The 17,698-nt window shown below is 40.6% G+C and overlaps 1 protein-coding gene across 7 annotated transcripts in view; it reads right to left on the reverse strand.

Moving 5' to 3' along the window:
* The window catches only part of VAPB (VAMP associated protein B and C), a 40,182-nt gene that overhangs the window by 22,036 nt on the left and 448 nt on the right, over window positions 1-17,698 (reverse strand). For all 7 annotated transcript variants that reach the window (XM_052786686.1, XM_052786676.1, XM_052786658.1 and 4 more), the window contains exon 2: window positions 1,317-1,469. In XM_052786686.1, the coding sequence (XP_052642646.1) occupies window positions 1,317-1,469 (153 nt within the window). The remainder of the gene's footprint in view (window positions 1-1,316; window positions 1,470-17,698) is intronic.

Genomic DNA, 17,698 nt, shown 5'->3' on the forward strand with positions numbered 1-17,698 from the left:
CCAGAGATTAACTGCAAGCGAGGCACAATTCTGCAATCATATGCACGCTCAGTTTGACACAAGAGAAATCCCAAAGACAACAGATCAACGAGTGTGCAAATGTAGACATGCACAAGAAGACTTACAGGATTGAAGTCTCTTAATGTTACAGTGCAAAGTATTTCTGGGATCAATTTTTATTTTGTTGAAGCAAGCTCTCCAAGTGTGAGGTGTTTGAATATTTTCCATTTTTTACTTAATAAAATGTAAGTCTTGATTTTTACTTTTTGATTTTTTTCAAGTAAAAAGCAATAGTTTTAGCTCCCAAAATATTTTATTCCAGGCTAGAAAAGTTTGATAAGAGACTAACAGCAAACCGTATAACCTATCAGGAAGTAATTTTTCTTATCATGCCAATATTAAAATTTATTAAAAATAGTAAAATAGATCTGCATGTTTATAGAAATAATTTTCTTAACTAAGAAGTCAGACTTTATTCATGCAGTATGCCACTACTACCTGCTTTGATAGAATTCTTTATTAAAAACATGGATTGGAGAAGTCATCAAGAAAATACACTGCTTTAAAGCATGTATCATCAGCAAGTTAATAATATACATACATTCTGTTTATGGGAAATAATCAGCTCTTTATGCTTTCAAAGTAAGCCACTCCTTTGCTTTTCCATTACCAAACTTACGCAAGTCAAGAGCTACTGACTCATTAGAGAAAATCATTAACTTTTCCTATGGAACAGCAAAGATTTAGTCACTTGACATTTCTAACACCAAAGCACATTGCATCTTCAAGGAACACAAAACAAGCATGGTTTGAAAGCAAATGTTTTCATTATTGGTTGTATTAGGCAGTTTCACAACAGCCAGCACCAGTCTAAACTGGTGTGGCTGCAGTCCACTCAGTTTTATTCTTCCTTCGACATGCCCGCCCAAGCACTTGTTTGACCCTGTGGTGAGCTGGTTCAGGAAGTGAAGCTGGCAAAAAACTAACCGTACAAAAATAATCCCACAGGGAGGGCAGGGCTGCAGCAGTACTGGTTTGGATAGGCTGGCTAAGGCTGTTAATGAACTATATTTAAAACATTTATGTATTTCTCCCTTTTTCCCCCTCCAAAACGAGACGTAAACCAAAACTTATTACTGCTAGAGACCAGGAATAAGGGATGTAAGGATATAGGAAATGGCTGCTTCTCCATGAAATCACCACCTCTTACTTTTACAAACATTCAACAAAATACTTTCAGATTGCAAAGCATTCCAAGAAATAATTGATTAGAAGCAGCTATTTTCAATCACCAAAAAACTGCTTGAATGGCTTACCAGAAACATTAATTGATGTTCCTGCATCGATAATTCCACTGTTAGGCCTTACACAGTATCTACGTGGTGCTGTGGTCTTAACTTTGAAGCACACATTTCTGTCTGTAGGATTGCCGAGTTTCAGATTTGTAGTAACAACATCTGTGAAAGGACCTGAGAAGAAGAGCAAAAGCAGACTTGAAATCACATAGAAAGTACTTTTCAAGCAAAGGCTAAGCAGGCTCTAAATCTCTGTTCACAAATCTTATAAAGTAATTAGATGTTCATTTTCCATCTATGGCATGTAGAGATAATCGTGCACGCAAAGCTGAAGATGCAGTGAGGCCTCAGCATTCTGACATGCAGCATGCTCCACCACTCACAGTGCAACAGCTGAAACTGATCATTAATCACAAAACAAAAAGGAGGAAATCATTTATATACGGTGCCAACATGACATGGCATTCAAATGATGCCAAATTCTCTGCTGTATCACAGTTACTCCATGCTAACTACTGAATTCCAGTAAACCCAGGCTTACAGAGATACAATATATACCTATGCTACAGATGATAAATAGGAGAGTACAGTACATTAACTAGAAAGGGAATGATAACAAAGTGGCTACTACAGATTCATCTGCATTTGCAAGCTGTACCTCCACAGAAGCAGGATTCCACCAGGTATTCAGAAATGCCGTACCATAACCAGCAAGATAAGCATTCAGTGTGCATCCCCTTTTCCTACCAAGTCTTTTTTTTTTTTTTTTTTTAACTAACTCTCTTGGCTACTAGAAATGATAAAGCAGAAGAAATCTTCATAAAGTAGCCTACCTTACACAAGACAGGAAATAACCATGTGGAAATAGGAAAATTCTTGGATGCCGAGAGCACTTGCAAAGATTTCTGTATCAGCAAAGCCAGAATCAAACCATTGTCAAGTTCTGCAACACCAAGTGCAGGCAAATCAATTTCTTGCAGGCCTACTACCTAGCTGAAACTGCCAAAACCCCTCAGGTGAGACAAAAGGCTAGTTACTGATTTTCTACAAGACACTGATAAATCAGACAGGTAGCATGTAACTGCAGTGCTTGCTCAGATGGTAAAGAAGTAAAATTAAAAGAAATATAACCACTCTTTGATCAACTGTCTTCTGCATAAAAGTAATTAATTTGATGCCTGAATAAAACATCTTCATCTATCCTCAGGATTAAAAGCAAACTGGTCAAAAAAAAGCATTGAACTTTTCCTTGCAGAAATGACAGCCCTAAAATTTAAAAAGGGTGAATGATGATGATGATAACAACAACAAAAATAATAGCAGGCAACATTCCACCATCCTCCTCCTGCAGCATGGTTGGCTTAAAATAATGTGAGTTTGCTTCCTTTTCTACAAATTTATCACACAAATTTGTCTCCTAAGATGAAATTTCATACAGCTGTGAAAGTATTACAACCTGCAACCTTTATCCTTGGTCCAATTTGTTTTACATAATTAGAAGGGGGGAAAAACCAAAACAATCACATGCCCCAAAACTGCCAACCAGACAACAATGTAGCACCATTTCTGCCTGCACTCCGAACAAGCCAGATTTGCATTTACAATGCAACCTGGTAGCAAAAAATTGAAGCAATAAAACTTTCAGATCCCATAACAAAGATTTCACTAAACCTGTGCCTGGTGAAACACTGAGATGTGGAAGTGAATGAAACACAGCTGTCAAGTTTTCTCTGTGTTCTGCATGCAAAGACAGACTTCAAGTCTAATGGAAAATAACTGGGCAGAAGCAGCAACGAGTTGTTAAAGAAGTTAAGCCAAACTATCAGAAAAATCCAGTAAACATTTAGGTGGGTAAAGACAGCTCAAGATAGCTCTAACTCGGAGAAGTCTAACATTTCAGAAGAAATTACTTGATGCCTAAGCATTAAGGATGTGCCTTTACTAAAAAATTACAGCTTGAGCTATTCCAGAGAAGAGGGAGGGTCGTCTGTACAAAGCCCTACATATGCAGCTGCATCCTCAATAGTGCTTTACTAGTCTGCATGCTGGGATAGATTTCCTGTGGGAAATACCATGTTTTTTACTTGCCTGATCCATGAATGTGTGCGGGATTTGTGCACCCCAGCACAGAGCTGCTGTTTGTAATAGTAATACGACAACAATTCTGTGTGTAAAATAATTTCCAAATGCAGTTACTTATTGCTAACATAGATCATACCAAAATATTTGGCAGCAAAACCTTTCACCAGACCGAATTAATTTCTTGTCTGCTTGACATTTCCTCTTCTTTTCTATCCTGTAAACTTTAACTAGTTTCTTTAGATACATTTTCCCCAAATTACAGGTTTTGTAGATCAGCCAGCACAACTGTACTAGAAGGCTGATGTCTGCCTTCAGCAAACTTGCGCACAGGCATACTCCTTATGGCATTGCTGTTCGAATACTGCAGCAAAGCAAAACAGAGCAGACAAATGCAGGGTTAAAGTGCCATTACAGGTGTTTTGAAGCATGTAAAAAAAGAAATAGAGTATTACTGAGGGGTAATTAGGGCATGGCAGTAAAATATTAGCAGGTTGGCTGGCCTGCCTTTTAAGAGCAAGGCCCATGGACTGCCAACTCAGGCTGAAATGAAACCTTGGCAGCCTGTTGTTAGATTACTATAGCCTAGGTTAGACATTTTGGGGGGAGGTTGGGGTATATAGGAGAACTGATCCCAGGATAAACACAAGCTAATTCTGTACTGGAGATACACCTTTGCTTTCTAACGTCTGGATTTAAGCACTGCAGGTAAGGTTAGCTTCAGTATTAACAGTCATATGAGACACACACCTACCCTGGAGCTTCATTTTTCAATTCAAGGCATTAGGACCTCTGGAATCATACCCACAGACACAGTAAGACAAAATGCTCTACACTACTTTCCAATGTCTTCGTCCTCACTGCAAATGGATGGACTATTCATACAAGTATATGCAACACTTGGATAACGCCTATACCCCCAAGGTGGGCTGTAAGCACAATTACGATCAGTCAGATTGGTGCATCTGAATTGTACTTGGGTTAAAAGCAACACGTTACCTCTGCAGTGAAGACTGACTCTTACTGCGTGCCTAAACAGAAGCCTCACTTTTAAAAAACACAACCTTTATTTCATAATGTTCAAAACAAAATAATATATTTTGATTGCTCTTAATATTTCTATATTAGTTAAACTTATATGAAGGTAGGGTGATTTCCAAATGACAATTCACACTTCTTAAGAAAAAAAAAAGGCACTATTTTTCTCCCGTGCTTTTAAAGAACATGAGAAAAATGCCACTGGTGTCATCCCAAGGACAAAGTTATGGGAAACTCAGGGTCTGTACATGCATCATCCGACATGGGGTTGTCATGGGAGCAAGCTGTCTAGAAGGAAGAATGTAGTAAATTGAATTTGGCGGTGAAAGTTTGGAATATTCCACAAGGGCTCGATGACTTTTTCCTGCCAGTTAAAATAAAGTCAACTTGTGTTAATGCAAACTGGGCATCTAGTGATATGCAAACTAGCAATACTACTTACAGAAAAGAAAACATCATCTCATATACTCATGCAACAATGAACGGTAAGAAGTATCATGGGTTTTCATAGGGTCACTTTTCAGCAGGGTTAGTTTCAAACTACAGCTGTGGCTTTCCACCCAGGAGCTACACATACGACCCTTCACATTTGAAGATCACAGCATTATCTCAGAATTTGCCACGCTCCATTTCCTATTCAAACACCAGTGCTGTATCAATCTTTTCCTAAGTGTGCCATTCTGCAGTGTACTGTATTATAATATCCCAGATCATTTTAGTAATAATACAAAAGCCTGAGAATTACGTCAAAAGAACATGATGTCAACTCTATTTAAATTTTAAATAACTCCCATTGCAAAAAAAATTGCCCATAATTGTACCAGCAAATCCAAGCTGATAACTTATTGATCAGCACAGTACTTGCTGTAAGTTTCTTGCCACTCGCTACTCACAGTAACCACATTAACATAGCTACATCATTTGTACCAAATCTTAATACAATTATTCTCACCTTAACCAAAATTTCATGCTTTAGCATGGCAAATAAACAATCCTCATACACATGTACTTTCAATGCAGCAAGAACACTGTTGTAGCACTGTTTGGCACATGAAAGAAGTCAGCACAAGTATCAGCAGAGGTAAAGCTTTGACGGCACAGGCTTGGGCAGGAACATTCAAACCAAACAGGCACAGTCCTCTGCCGATTTTTATGTGCAAATACTAATACATCTTTAAAATTAACTACACACATTAGGCACGCCACAACCCCAGGGTTGCTTTATTCCTGCATCAGTCCGTCTCACTGCTGAAAGGGGAGGTGGTCTGACCTCTCATCTCTACCAACTGCTTGTGCTAGCTGCACAGCGTTCATCTGCTTGTGCTGAGAGTTGAGCCAGAGAGCTGCTTGGGCTGAAAATCAATCCACTTAAAAGGCAAGGAGTGAGGGAGGGGGCAGTGGGGAAGAGAAAAAGGAGAATCAGTTTTCAGGCAGATCAAGCAGCAGTCAGACACTGGCATCAGGGAAACTGCATTTTTCTGCACAGCATTCTGCCAAATTAAGGCAACAACATCTCGTATTTAGTAGGTTAAAGCTAACACAGCTATGCATACGTGCTGCAGTCACAATTGTAGTGTTGGCACAGTTGTTGAAAGTAATTAAGGCACATGCCTAATTTTTTTGAGCTTAAATCTAATGCAAATTCTCATCTGTTTAAAGCCAGGCATCCCCTAAAAAATTTAGCGGACTGGTGCTGTTCAGAGCAAAGGCACTGCAGGAGGAGCACTCGATCCAATCATAGTCATGTTAAACTGGCGATCGTTGATCAACAAGACTAAGAATAAATTCTCATCAAGTTGCCCATGTTATTCCCAGAATGTTTGAGATGAACTTCAATCATCCTTCCCTAAAAAACTTTTGCCACTCCAACCTGGCACCACAGATACGTATCCAAAAGCAAGGTAATTGGAAACAGGCAGAAATACAGGCAGAGTTTCTAGTGAGACACCACCTCCTGTACTTCCTTTGTAAAAAGCAGTGGAATGCAACAATAAGAGGGGAAGGATGTATTTCACCACAGCTTAAGCCCACCAATGTGTCAGATGAAAGTCATTAATCACCTGACATATTACTCAGCCACAGAAAAGTAACCAAGGAATCTTTAATAAGGGAGATGGTGGAAAGCAGTAAAGGGGAAACTTAAAATTGTTCTGTGGCTATTCTCAAGAGCCCAAATCCTACATGTTGATGTGCCCCGATTAGTAGATGTCCACATGGAGCAATAATTCATCCAGTGAAAGAGCCACATTGACCCCACATGTGAGGGGAGAGGGTGGGGGTTAAACCTGATACTTCGGGCTCCCTTCCCCATCACACAGCATGCTGGTTCCTGCTCCCACGGCATGAAGTGCCTCCCTGCCAGCTCGGTCAGCTCCTCAAACTGGGGATGCACCCCACCCTGCTCTAGCATTTATGAACCTACTGCAGAGTCCTAAGTGAGAGTCTATTAGCACCATCGACAAAACAACTACCACCCGAGAACACAGTCATCTCTCCATCGGAGTATTTCAGCCTTTCTACTTACAATTTTTCCTATAATCGTATCTGAGTTGTTTTTCAGTTCCTTTACTATGCCTCTGACAGTACCAACAGATTTCATTTTATTTCCACAATTTCTCCCATTTTATTCTTGGGGGTGTCTATCAGCAATAGAGAGACAGTCAAGGTAAAAACACTAGCAATGAGCAAGAGGGTTCAACAACAGGTGTAGAACTTGACTTACTGTACACTTCTTTTTAAAGTTATATATAAGTTGATGACCTTTAAGGATAAACACTAAAATGAAAAAAGCTGAAATGTCAAGCAAGACATCTTGAGCTATCAGCCAGGTGCCTGTGAATCAAGAACACCCAAGATCCAATCAAACTCTCCCACCATCTTACTTGTCTTTAGACAAATCACTTAAAGGCTTGATCTTCTGCTATTAAGAGCCTTAAGAGTTGACAGCAACTCCAAAACAGAAGGAGGTTTGGACCCTTACAGTTTTCCTCTCTGTGAAGTCAGGAGAATACTTATCTAATTACAGAGAATCTTGTGAAGATTAGTGTTCTGAAAAGTACTGTATGCCAAGTTTCAATCATCATCATCATCATCTAGCTCTGGAGACATTCATAATTAAGTGAGCATCCGCAACTTTTGAAATCTAACAAGTCAAAGAATAAGAAACAACAAGTGCCCGTGTTGCATAAACATCTGATTTCACGAGTAACTCATTGAGAGGACCCAACAACCCCAAATTTGGTAATTACTTTTAAGAAAAACTTAGGCCGCTCTTAATCCTGGTGTAAACCACTCACAAACCTTTCAATCTCAGCTCAGATTTTAAATGGAAGTAGCTAGAAAACCCCACCCCCGTGGAATCAATTTCTTTATTTGTACCACAACTATCCTCACCCGAAAGAGCCCTTGAAGCAAAGTGACAGGAGGGAAGTGGTCATTTCCACTTCTTCTGTGTCAAGCAGTAGAAGCCTTGATGAAAAAACTATTACAAAAATAGAACTGCCATCCAAATCACTCCCCATGCAATAGCTGATGCAGTGCAGTAATTTTAAGAAGTATGTAATCAATAAAATGAGCTAAGAGAAAAAAAAAGATGATGTAGAAAACCAACAAAATTACATGATCCAGACACCTAAGTTGGAGCAAGGTTGGCAGTAAACTATTCCATTTGGATGGTTTAATCAGTGTCCTCCTCTGGCCTATTTTGGCACAAACTATTTTTCCCAGAGCATGCCTCATGCTTAATGGGAAAAAAAAACAAGGAAAAAAACCCCCAACAAAAAACCCCAAACCAAACCAAACCCAAATATGAGACTGAAGACTATTTTCAGGATATCTATTAGTATGTAATTTTTGTCACCTTTTATTCCTCAGAGGATCATTAACAGTTTGACTTCACAGTTTTAAGAACTGAGAGGCCACACATAAGCTTGCCAAGAGAAATGGAAGAGTATGTCCTTCAAATAATTTTGGTACCAAGTGTCATTTGTTTTTTCCACTGATCTCTTCAGAGTTTTATTACAGTCAAACATTATTTACAGCAATCTTCAGCAACAAAAATCACACAACATGAAATATCTTCCCTACATCCTAAACTCAAAACAGATTTCTGCACACAATTGCATAAACAAGAGACTGATAGCAGAGTTGGCTAGCTTTTAGAGGTTTATCTGTGTTTCAGCTGTGCTTTCACAACCTTTTAGAACCAAACGCCAAACATATCATATTACTTTGTTCATTCCACTCAAAAATACCACACGTACCAACTCTCTCCAGGTATGAAAACAGCTCAGAAAATAGTGGCATACCTTCTTGTGATAGTGGAATAGTAGCTACATCTCTTTCAATAAGCAAGACATAGCAAGACCTATTTAAAATAAGACACCTACTTATTCTACATGGCTACAAGCCTCATTCATGGGGGTTGCTAGGTGGGTATTGAAAGGATACTGAAACGAAGCACAGGCCCCCAGGGAGAAGTGGGGATGCAGCAGCAAAGAGCAGAGCGCAGCAGCTTCCCCGGCAAAAACAGTGCTGAAGACTGAAGTCAATGTAAAATATCTCCCTGGAAGAAGCATCATGATTTTAACCACCGTCCCAAACTACGCTTTTTCTTGGTCTAATTTAATCACCCATTTCCATTTCAGATGCACATTAAAATGGTAGGGAAGGAGCAACTTAACTACTCTAATTTTATGCTTATATATACTCTTCAAATAGACAAATTTGATGTGTAACTTAAATAGCAACTGAGCAAATATTTTAAGTGCAAAACTATGCATAAATTGCAAATATCAGAAGAAACGAGCAAAATTAGAGATTTGGGGATGCACGAGTAGCTGCTTTTCTAGTAACTTAAAAAAAATTAAAATAGGCAGTAAGGAACTAATTATAGCTACAAACAACGAAGGAATCCTGAATTTAGCAAGACATATTTCTGGGGAACCACTTGAAAACTAGACTATTTACTGTGCTTTCAGAATCAAAGGGAAAAAAAACCCCAAAACAACCAAACCAAAACCAAATCAGAAATTTAGTCAGAAGCAGTGAGAAAACTTAATAAGGAAAAAAAATACCAGACAGCTTATACTGTCTGGCACAGAACAAGATACAAATGTGAAGTTGCATCCTCCAAACGTAAACTTCTGTAACCATTATCTGCACCACAGTATGACGCCAGTAAGCATAGCGTAAAAACAGCTATACAAAAAAAGAAAAAAAAAAAAAAAAGAAAATCTTACTGCTGTTACACCTTTGCTCCTAGTCTGGTAAAAATGTAGGAAGGCCAGAAGAGGCGACATTGCAAACCAGAGGAAATTATGCATGCAAATATTTGGAGAAGATGCAAAATATATTGTTAATTCACATATCACAAGAAGCAGCAGTTGCAAATATAAACAAGCAACAGTGGCAGTCCAAACATGAAACTGCATATGGGAGGGCCTTACTCCTGCTTGTGAGAAACATTAGAAGCACCAGTAAGGATGAAGTAACTCGTTAGATGAAAAGGAGCAGCCATGTGAAAAACAAAAAACTGCAAGATTTTTTTTCTTAAAGAATTACATAGTCATCTGACATGCCTTCTACAAGCATAATTAACTTGAATTAGGTCTTTAAAATTGTTTGCAAAACCGTAAGATTTGGCTCTACAGTGAGCCCCACACCTACACGATTTTATAATTTGCATCACAAGTAACTGGATCACCAGGCAAACCTCCCCCTTCTCTATTTTTTCCACCCCTCATGGAAACCAACCAAGAAAACAGGATTAAATTTAGAACGATAAAATCGCTAATCCATAGCACCATGGTATGAGGGACTTCGTTTACAGCTCAGAGAACTAGACACTAAAGTAGTTTAGTAAAGAGATTATTTTCATAAAGTATTTATAATAATGCGGGATAAAGTACTGCAGGCAGCAGCAGCACCCAATTTGTACAAATGTTTTTGAGGCCAGAAGAACTACAGTTGAAGTAAGCAATTTTCAGAACAGCTATAATACAGAAAGGATAGACTCAGTCAACTCTCAGTCTGGATTGTCTTGCTAGTGTAAACACTCAATCACTTCAACCCATGTGCGTTTTAATCCTGCACTGAATTAAACATGGCAATGGTGATTCGCTTTGCATACATTTTCAACGACAGCAAGATTGTGACAGCTGTTCCAGACTGATGGCACAAATCCCTCTTTATGAAAGGTTGCCTAGCAGGCCAAGTTTTAAATTCGACAACATCCCAGACATCAGAAAATATCCTCTATGTCTCTACAGACATCTCAGTCTACAAAGCAGGTATGAAGGGATTTATATATTGAATATTGGGTCAAATGCCAGAGGAAGAGACTTGGCATGAGTCTGGCCCCTCGTTTAGATAAACTGGTATTTAAATATTCATATATGTATGTAAAACAGGTTTCCTTTCTGCCTCTGGTCATCACACAGGAAGACAATGAAAGGAGGCTTCAATGTTACTTGCAGTAACAAGTGTCAGAGTCCCTCATTCAGAGAAGAGAGGTCTAACTAGGAAAGAGTTCCTGACCAAACCAGATGCTCACTTAAATCTGTGAGGAGTTACTTGGGAGGAAAAAAACCAGCTTGCAGCAGCACGATGATAATGTTAAAGATCACATTCCCTACAAATACAAAGATGAAATTTAAGTCTGAAGCAACAGCTGTTACCACAAACAAAACTGTTGCAAACATCATCAATAAAGCTTTCAAAGCCAACCAACTATGCTGACAGAAAAAGGAAAAAAAGCTGTTATTGTACCAACTATGAAATGCATTCAGTAGTTATTAGTTGTTCCCAGCAGGGAGCAAACATAAGACCAATATTGTAATAAGATAGTAGAAAATGAGTGTGACTGCAAGATGTGGGCAGAATTAGCAAGGGTCATTCGATTCCTGCATTGTCTCCAGCTAGACAGAAAGCTATGTTTAGAGGCACTCGAAAAGCAAGAAACAAGACAAACCCTCAGTCACCCAGTTTTCTCCAAAAATTGCATTATAACATATGTAGAAGTTGCTCATTTGATTCAAAACTCATTTGATGCAATCAATACCTTCGAGGGCTGGGTGCATACAACAAATTAAACTTCTTTTAAAATTGGGTATTTGTTCATAGATGGAAGCTGACCTGAGCTCATAAAGTTGGATCATTCCCTGTGGTGATGACGCCTTTTCTCCAGCCGAGTTTCAAAACACATCTGACAATCTATTTAAAGATTTGTAGTCTAATTTTTACAATCCTAATTCCAAATTAGAGTGCAATTAAACAAAATTCAGCCCTGTATTCAAAGGTAGCTAACCTATTTTAAAAGAAAGCAAGCATTGCATGACTACTGGTAAGTTTTTAATTTATAAAACCTGTGAAGTGAGGAAAAAAAGGCAGTAATTTAATTTCCAATGAGAAGAAACTGTCACAAACTCCTGTGCAAATTTCCACTCCATATTCCTCTTTCACGGGTGCTAAGACACTGCACATGACATGCAGGGTAGCAGCTGGTAAATACAATTTACTGCTAAGTGTCTGTGTGAACCCGCACCCGCTATGACACATTACCTGTGTCTTTATTTTGACATGATAGCCATGCTCCTAGGACTTAAGACGGCCACCCCTTACCTTATGTTTACATATGTATTTTCAATATAATTTGTTATCAGATATATTCATCACTTCAGAAAATAGAGGGGACATCCTGTCAACCAAATCAGACTGGCAGTCTGCCATCCCGATGAGCTTTAAATAACAAACTTGATGAACTTTTTCACGTATCATTGCAATGGTTCCATACCTCAAAGTGAGCTGAAAATTGGTGCACAAGCACGGGATTCCCAAGGAATGGGAAATTATGAATGTATGTGTCCCATCCCTTACAACAAAGGCAAGCAGTTGATCGTATTAAAAACACAAAATCCCACAAAACTATGAGAAGCAACCGCCAAATAACAGTTGCTTATGCTGATTTTATCACTGCATTAGGACTTTCCTTGAAATAGTAATACTTTGATCCCACTAATGCTCATTACTTCAACTGCAATTCTTAAAATCTATGCAGTATAAAATTATTCAAAAGCCCTCAACCCATAAATCACATTGGCCAAAGCCCTCAAGCAGATAGTGAGATTTTTGGAAGTAGTCTTGTGAGACCTAAACACATTAAGTATATTTAACAGAAAATGCAGCCAAACATCCTTGACTGCTTCACATATCTCAAATAATTGTTATTTGGCTCTTTAACCATCCTATTCAAAGTTTCAAATTTCTGTTAGCCCCCACATGCACAATTCCTCCCCCCTTTCCCACTGGAGCTGTTAGTGTCACGTCTCTAGCGTACAGGACACCAGCAGATTAAGGAAGCTCAACAGAAGCACTATCTTCAACTTATTCCATCTTTCAAAAAAATGAGATGTGTCATGAGACACTCACAATGCATCACTATCTTGCTTTTATCTCCAGTTCTTTTCCTCCAAACACTGCTCTTTTAAAGTGAAGTTAAGCATCTACGCAAAGTGATGAAGTAATTATAAAAATAATGGTGCACGTGAAATTAGAATAATTCAGTGAGATGCAGCAAGTCTGTACAACTATAACAAACAGTAGTTAGAATAAGCTATTGATTTTAGCTAAGTTGCAAGAAAAGCAAGCATAACACGAACTACAAATATTTGTCACCAGAAAATGACTAATTTTGTTTGATAGTTGGGCTACATACTTAAGATTTGTTTAGATTTAGAAAGCCTGCCTGTTATTTAAATACAATGTCCTCTTTTTAAGTGTATAACTTGATAATCAAATTCAAATATGTAGAGAGATGTGAAGGTTTACTCCTATTTAATGCAGTAACAATTACTTTACTAGGAATCAGGCTAGACAAAGGGAAGCATGGACTGGCACATTTTCCAGCAGAGAAGTAGATAGCCATTGACACAGCAGCCTTCCAAGAGTAAAGAAATCCTAGTACTGACTGCCATTATGCTGTGAATACCAGGAGGCCTCTAGTAGTTTAAAGAAAACAGCATGTAAATTTTCAGCTTAGAAGATGCATATTAATTATACTAAATAGGCAACTTCTCACAATATTGTCAGTATTTTACATTTGTAAACACAGCCTGTTCCAGTGGCAGTGACTAGAAATCCCTATTTATCCAATACAGAACAGAACGAGCACAGAGTCAAATCCCTCCAAGTCAGTCAGTACAGGAGTGTTTCAGTCATTACAGACAGATGATGACAGGGATGGAGATGCAATTATATAGTTTAGTCGCAATGTCCGACAAAGTCCTTAACCTCTCTTCTGAGACTTGACAACTGCAGGTTCAGTAAAGACTAATCTTACATCCCAAATGTCACTGAACTGTTGCACTGAAGAGCCTTGGCCTGCTATCTGATAAGAACTGGATACTCATGTCAGATACAGGAGGTTTTGCACACCTACACTGCAATGCACAGATCTGACTATCATTTACACAGGCTTACCTGAAGAAGCTCCAACTATCTGATTTGGGAGTGGCAGCCACCTAACCACGGTAACGCAGGTTACACAAGCTGCATGGGACTGTGGCTAAACACTAAATACTTCACTCACAGCACTGCAGATATACCGTTGGACTGAGCACATCTATACAGGCCAAGGCCACACCTTTGGACTGCAGCTCTGATGTACCCAGGGGATTCACTTGAGCCAGTTGACAGCTGATAGCTTGGAAACAACACTGCTAGGCCTCAGGCCAGGTCTGAATCAGTACTATTAGGACTGGAGAGTATTGGCTGTTCTGGTTTATTATTGTGCCCTTCGCAGAAAGCAAAGTTACACCGTGACATATTGAATACATGCAGGTGCAAAATCACATCCTGGGAACAGGAAACAGCATTTCCAATTGGCAGCAACTCACACAGTTTTGCAAGGAATTAATCCCGCGTTTGGCAGTACTGCTATTTGCCACTTGGGGAGCACTGCAACAGAGTGCTGAGTCATAAGTCCAGCCTAACCTGTAGCAAACCTCTAAAAACATCGCTGAAATGTACCTCAGCCTATGCCACCTCCGTTTTTGTGCGTGTCCCCTACTAAACACCACTCTCCTGATACTCTACATCTGCAAAGAATGCAGCAGCATTTCAAACACCCCAAAATCCAGGCAGGTTCTAAAATAAGTTATAGTCTAACAAAATTTTACTTGCTGACATTAGGCAAATGATCTCTATTCAAGATGGGCACATTACGCTGAAATGACAGATCGACCTCACTGGGTAGCCATCCTCTGAAATGCATGAGGCAGTGCCCTATAGCACAAGTGTGGCACAGTAATTAACAGCTGTATCAAAAAGGATCTAGCAAAAGGGGCCAGAATTACACATCCTTGTCTAAGTTTAAATCTAGTAATTCCTGAAGTCAGCACCTTGAATATTGTAATCTAACTAATTCTTGGTAGATTGTTGGATGTTATCTCCTAGATTAAAAAAAAAAGAAAAAAGAAACATAAATGTAAATGTTGTCATGTATAACAACAGTGGTGTTTTTCACCATTCACTACCAATAAAGTCCAAGCAATAAACCTTTAGTTCGATGCTTTCCCACCTAGGCTGCAAGCCTGCAACAACCAAGAAGTGGAGGAAGTCGCTGGCAGGACAGTAAAGCTCCTGTTTTACATGGCATCAGAGACCAGGGCAAGGAAATGGGCACCTCCGGCCACATAATGGTGTCCTGCCTCCCACTATTCACAGCTGCATTTCAGCACAGCACATGCTGATACTATTTTGGAGCATGTGTGTTACGGTGTAGGAGATGCGAGGCGGGGAGGAAAGACAACCCCTGCTCATCGTGTTCACATGCTGTGAAAAAAAAAAAAAAAATTCTAGCACGAAAAATTCCTTTGATATTTTCGCAAGCAAGTCACAAACACAGTATTTTGAAATGGAGCGCCAAACAAATTTAAAAGATTGACTGCAAATTAAGGGGCTGCAAAAGCTTCTTAAAAAAGGTCTTCAATCCTTTACAAGTGAAGGTGCTGGCCAAGAGAGAGATGGTTGCAACCCCACAGTGACTGGGACACATTATAGAAGAAATCCTCACTTCAGTTATCTTATTCCCCACATCATTTTGCAAACATCATACCTCCCTCTAGATTTTACATTTAAGAACTACACAGAGCACTTTAACAGCATCAGAGGTAACTATTTTCTGCTTTTTCTACCTGTCTGCGTTTTGACCAAGACCTCTACCCATTTCGAGTGTTTACAGTCCTACCTCACTGACATTGCTGCCCCACATTAAGCATCAGATCTTTCAGCGCACACCAGCGAGGAAGCACAACCACACCAGTTAGCAGCACTACTGACCTCTGTCAGTTTGTATCTACTCGTACAGTGCAAAGCAATGCTCTGGAAATAAATGCAACTATTTACAAAGGTGAGAAAATCATTACTGCCATGTTACCAGGCAATATGCCATCACAAAACCAGTAGGACAAGAAATGCTTAGAGCAGAATTTACTTCATGAATATTTCAAATTGGCCTTTCCTGAATGAAGGACAGCGGTCAGCACTGCCTGTTAGAAAGGACTGTAAGACAGAATTTATTGCCAAGGCATATGAATGCTATCCATAGCATTAAGGCTATTTGAACATTAATATTTAAGCATACTTTTAAACTAAGCCGTTTAATAGCTACAGTTAGTCAAGTAACATTTTACGTTACAAGGAGTATACATTGTGGGCTCAAGATTTGTCAACCAAAATCTATACGGTTAGTTGATTTAACTTCAACGGTTACTGATTATTTAGCCCAGAACCTCGACTGAAAGAGAGGCAGCCTGACAAGTTGCCTGTATTTCAACAAAAAACAGAGTTCGGCTAAGTTTATACCTACCTGTGATGAGGTAAAAAAAACACCCCAAACCCTGAATCACGATTCTGTTTCATTAGCAAGTCAGTGCCAATTAAGGCCCCACTTTTTGCCCACCTGAGTTTGGATTCACTTGCTTGTTGAAAGCAGTATTATTCAGAACAAGAGCTGATTTTCATCTAATCATACTTAACATGAAGAATGTTAAAACAACAATAGTTTCCTTCTTAAGCATGTCTGATACTGCTGCCATAACAACATGCAAATACTTCAGCTTACAACAAAGATACATTCATTCCACCCAGTGTTTATTACCACGCCTTTTGTTAAACCCACTTCATATTATTACTTCTAATATATTTACTAATAAAAACAGGTAAAGACTTCCCCTACATTTGAAAATGTACATGAAATCTTTTTGAAGGAGTATTATTTTTACCAGAAGCCAGTAAATAAACCCCTATTTTAAAAAAAAACGTATTTGCCAGATATTCAAATGAAGCTATAAAGCAGCTCTGACTCTGGTAGCATAAATAAACTTGCTGAATGCTTATTTGTAATCCCAGGATATTGTATTACAGTAGTGCTGTCAGGCTACAAGACAAGAATTTCAATGCTAGCGAGAACTCAAACCCATTCAAGATTTTTATTTAAAGAAAGGACAGATTTTCGCACAGACAGAGTATTCACGATTAATTTACCTAAATGGCCTGTCGAACTATAACAATAATGCGAAAGAGCCACGAAACGCTGCCCAGCACCTGGCCAGATGCCCCGTGTTTTCTGTCACGGCCCGGCCGAGCCTCCCGCACACGTTTCGGGTGCCCCACGCCCCGGCTGCGTGACAGCTCGGGGAGCACTCGCCTCCCCCTGCCTCAGGGCCGGGGGTCCCGGAGCCGCCGAGCGCCTGCCTCGGCGTCAGCTGAATCCCCACCCCACCCGCCCGCCCGCCCGCCCGCCCGCCCTTCTCCGGCCACCGCACCTCCGCGGAGGCCGAGGGCTGCTCCCGCCGCCTCCCACATTCTCCCCTTCCCGGGCGGCCCCGCGGTGCTCGGGCGCTGCCCGCCGCCGTCCGCAGAACCCCCGGCCCCCGCCCGGCGGGCGCAGCGGCCCCTCCGCCGCGGCGCGGGAAGGTCAGCCTGAGGGAGAAACGGCTTTTTTCCGGGGAGGGCTGCCCCGCTGCCGGCTGGAGGAGGCGGCGGCCGGGACCCCCCCCCCCCCGCGCGCTCTCGCCTCAGGCCGCCCTCGGCCCTGCAGCAGCAGCAGCAGCCGCCCACGGCGCGGGTGGGGGCGGGCGGCGCAGCCACGGCGGGGACAGGCCCGGCGGGGACAGGCCCGGCGGGGACCCCCGCGCCCCATTGCGGCCCCACGGGGCTGGTGGGCGCCTCCCCGCCCCGCGGCTAGGCGGGAGAGGCCCGGCAGGGCGGGGGGGGGGGGGGGGGCG

This window comes from Harpia harpyja, chromosome 1 (genome assembly GCF_026419915.1).
Source record: "Harpia harpyja isolate bHarHar1 chromosome 1, bHarHar1 primary haplotype, whole genome shotgun sequence".
NCBI lineage: Eukaryota > Metazoa > Chordata > Aves > Accipitriformes > Accipitridae > Harpia > Harpia harpyja.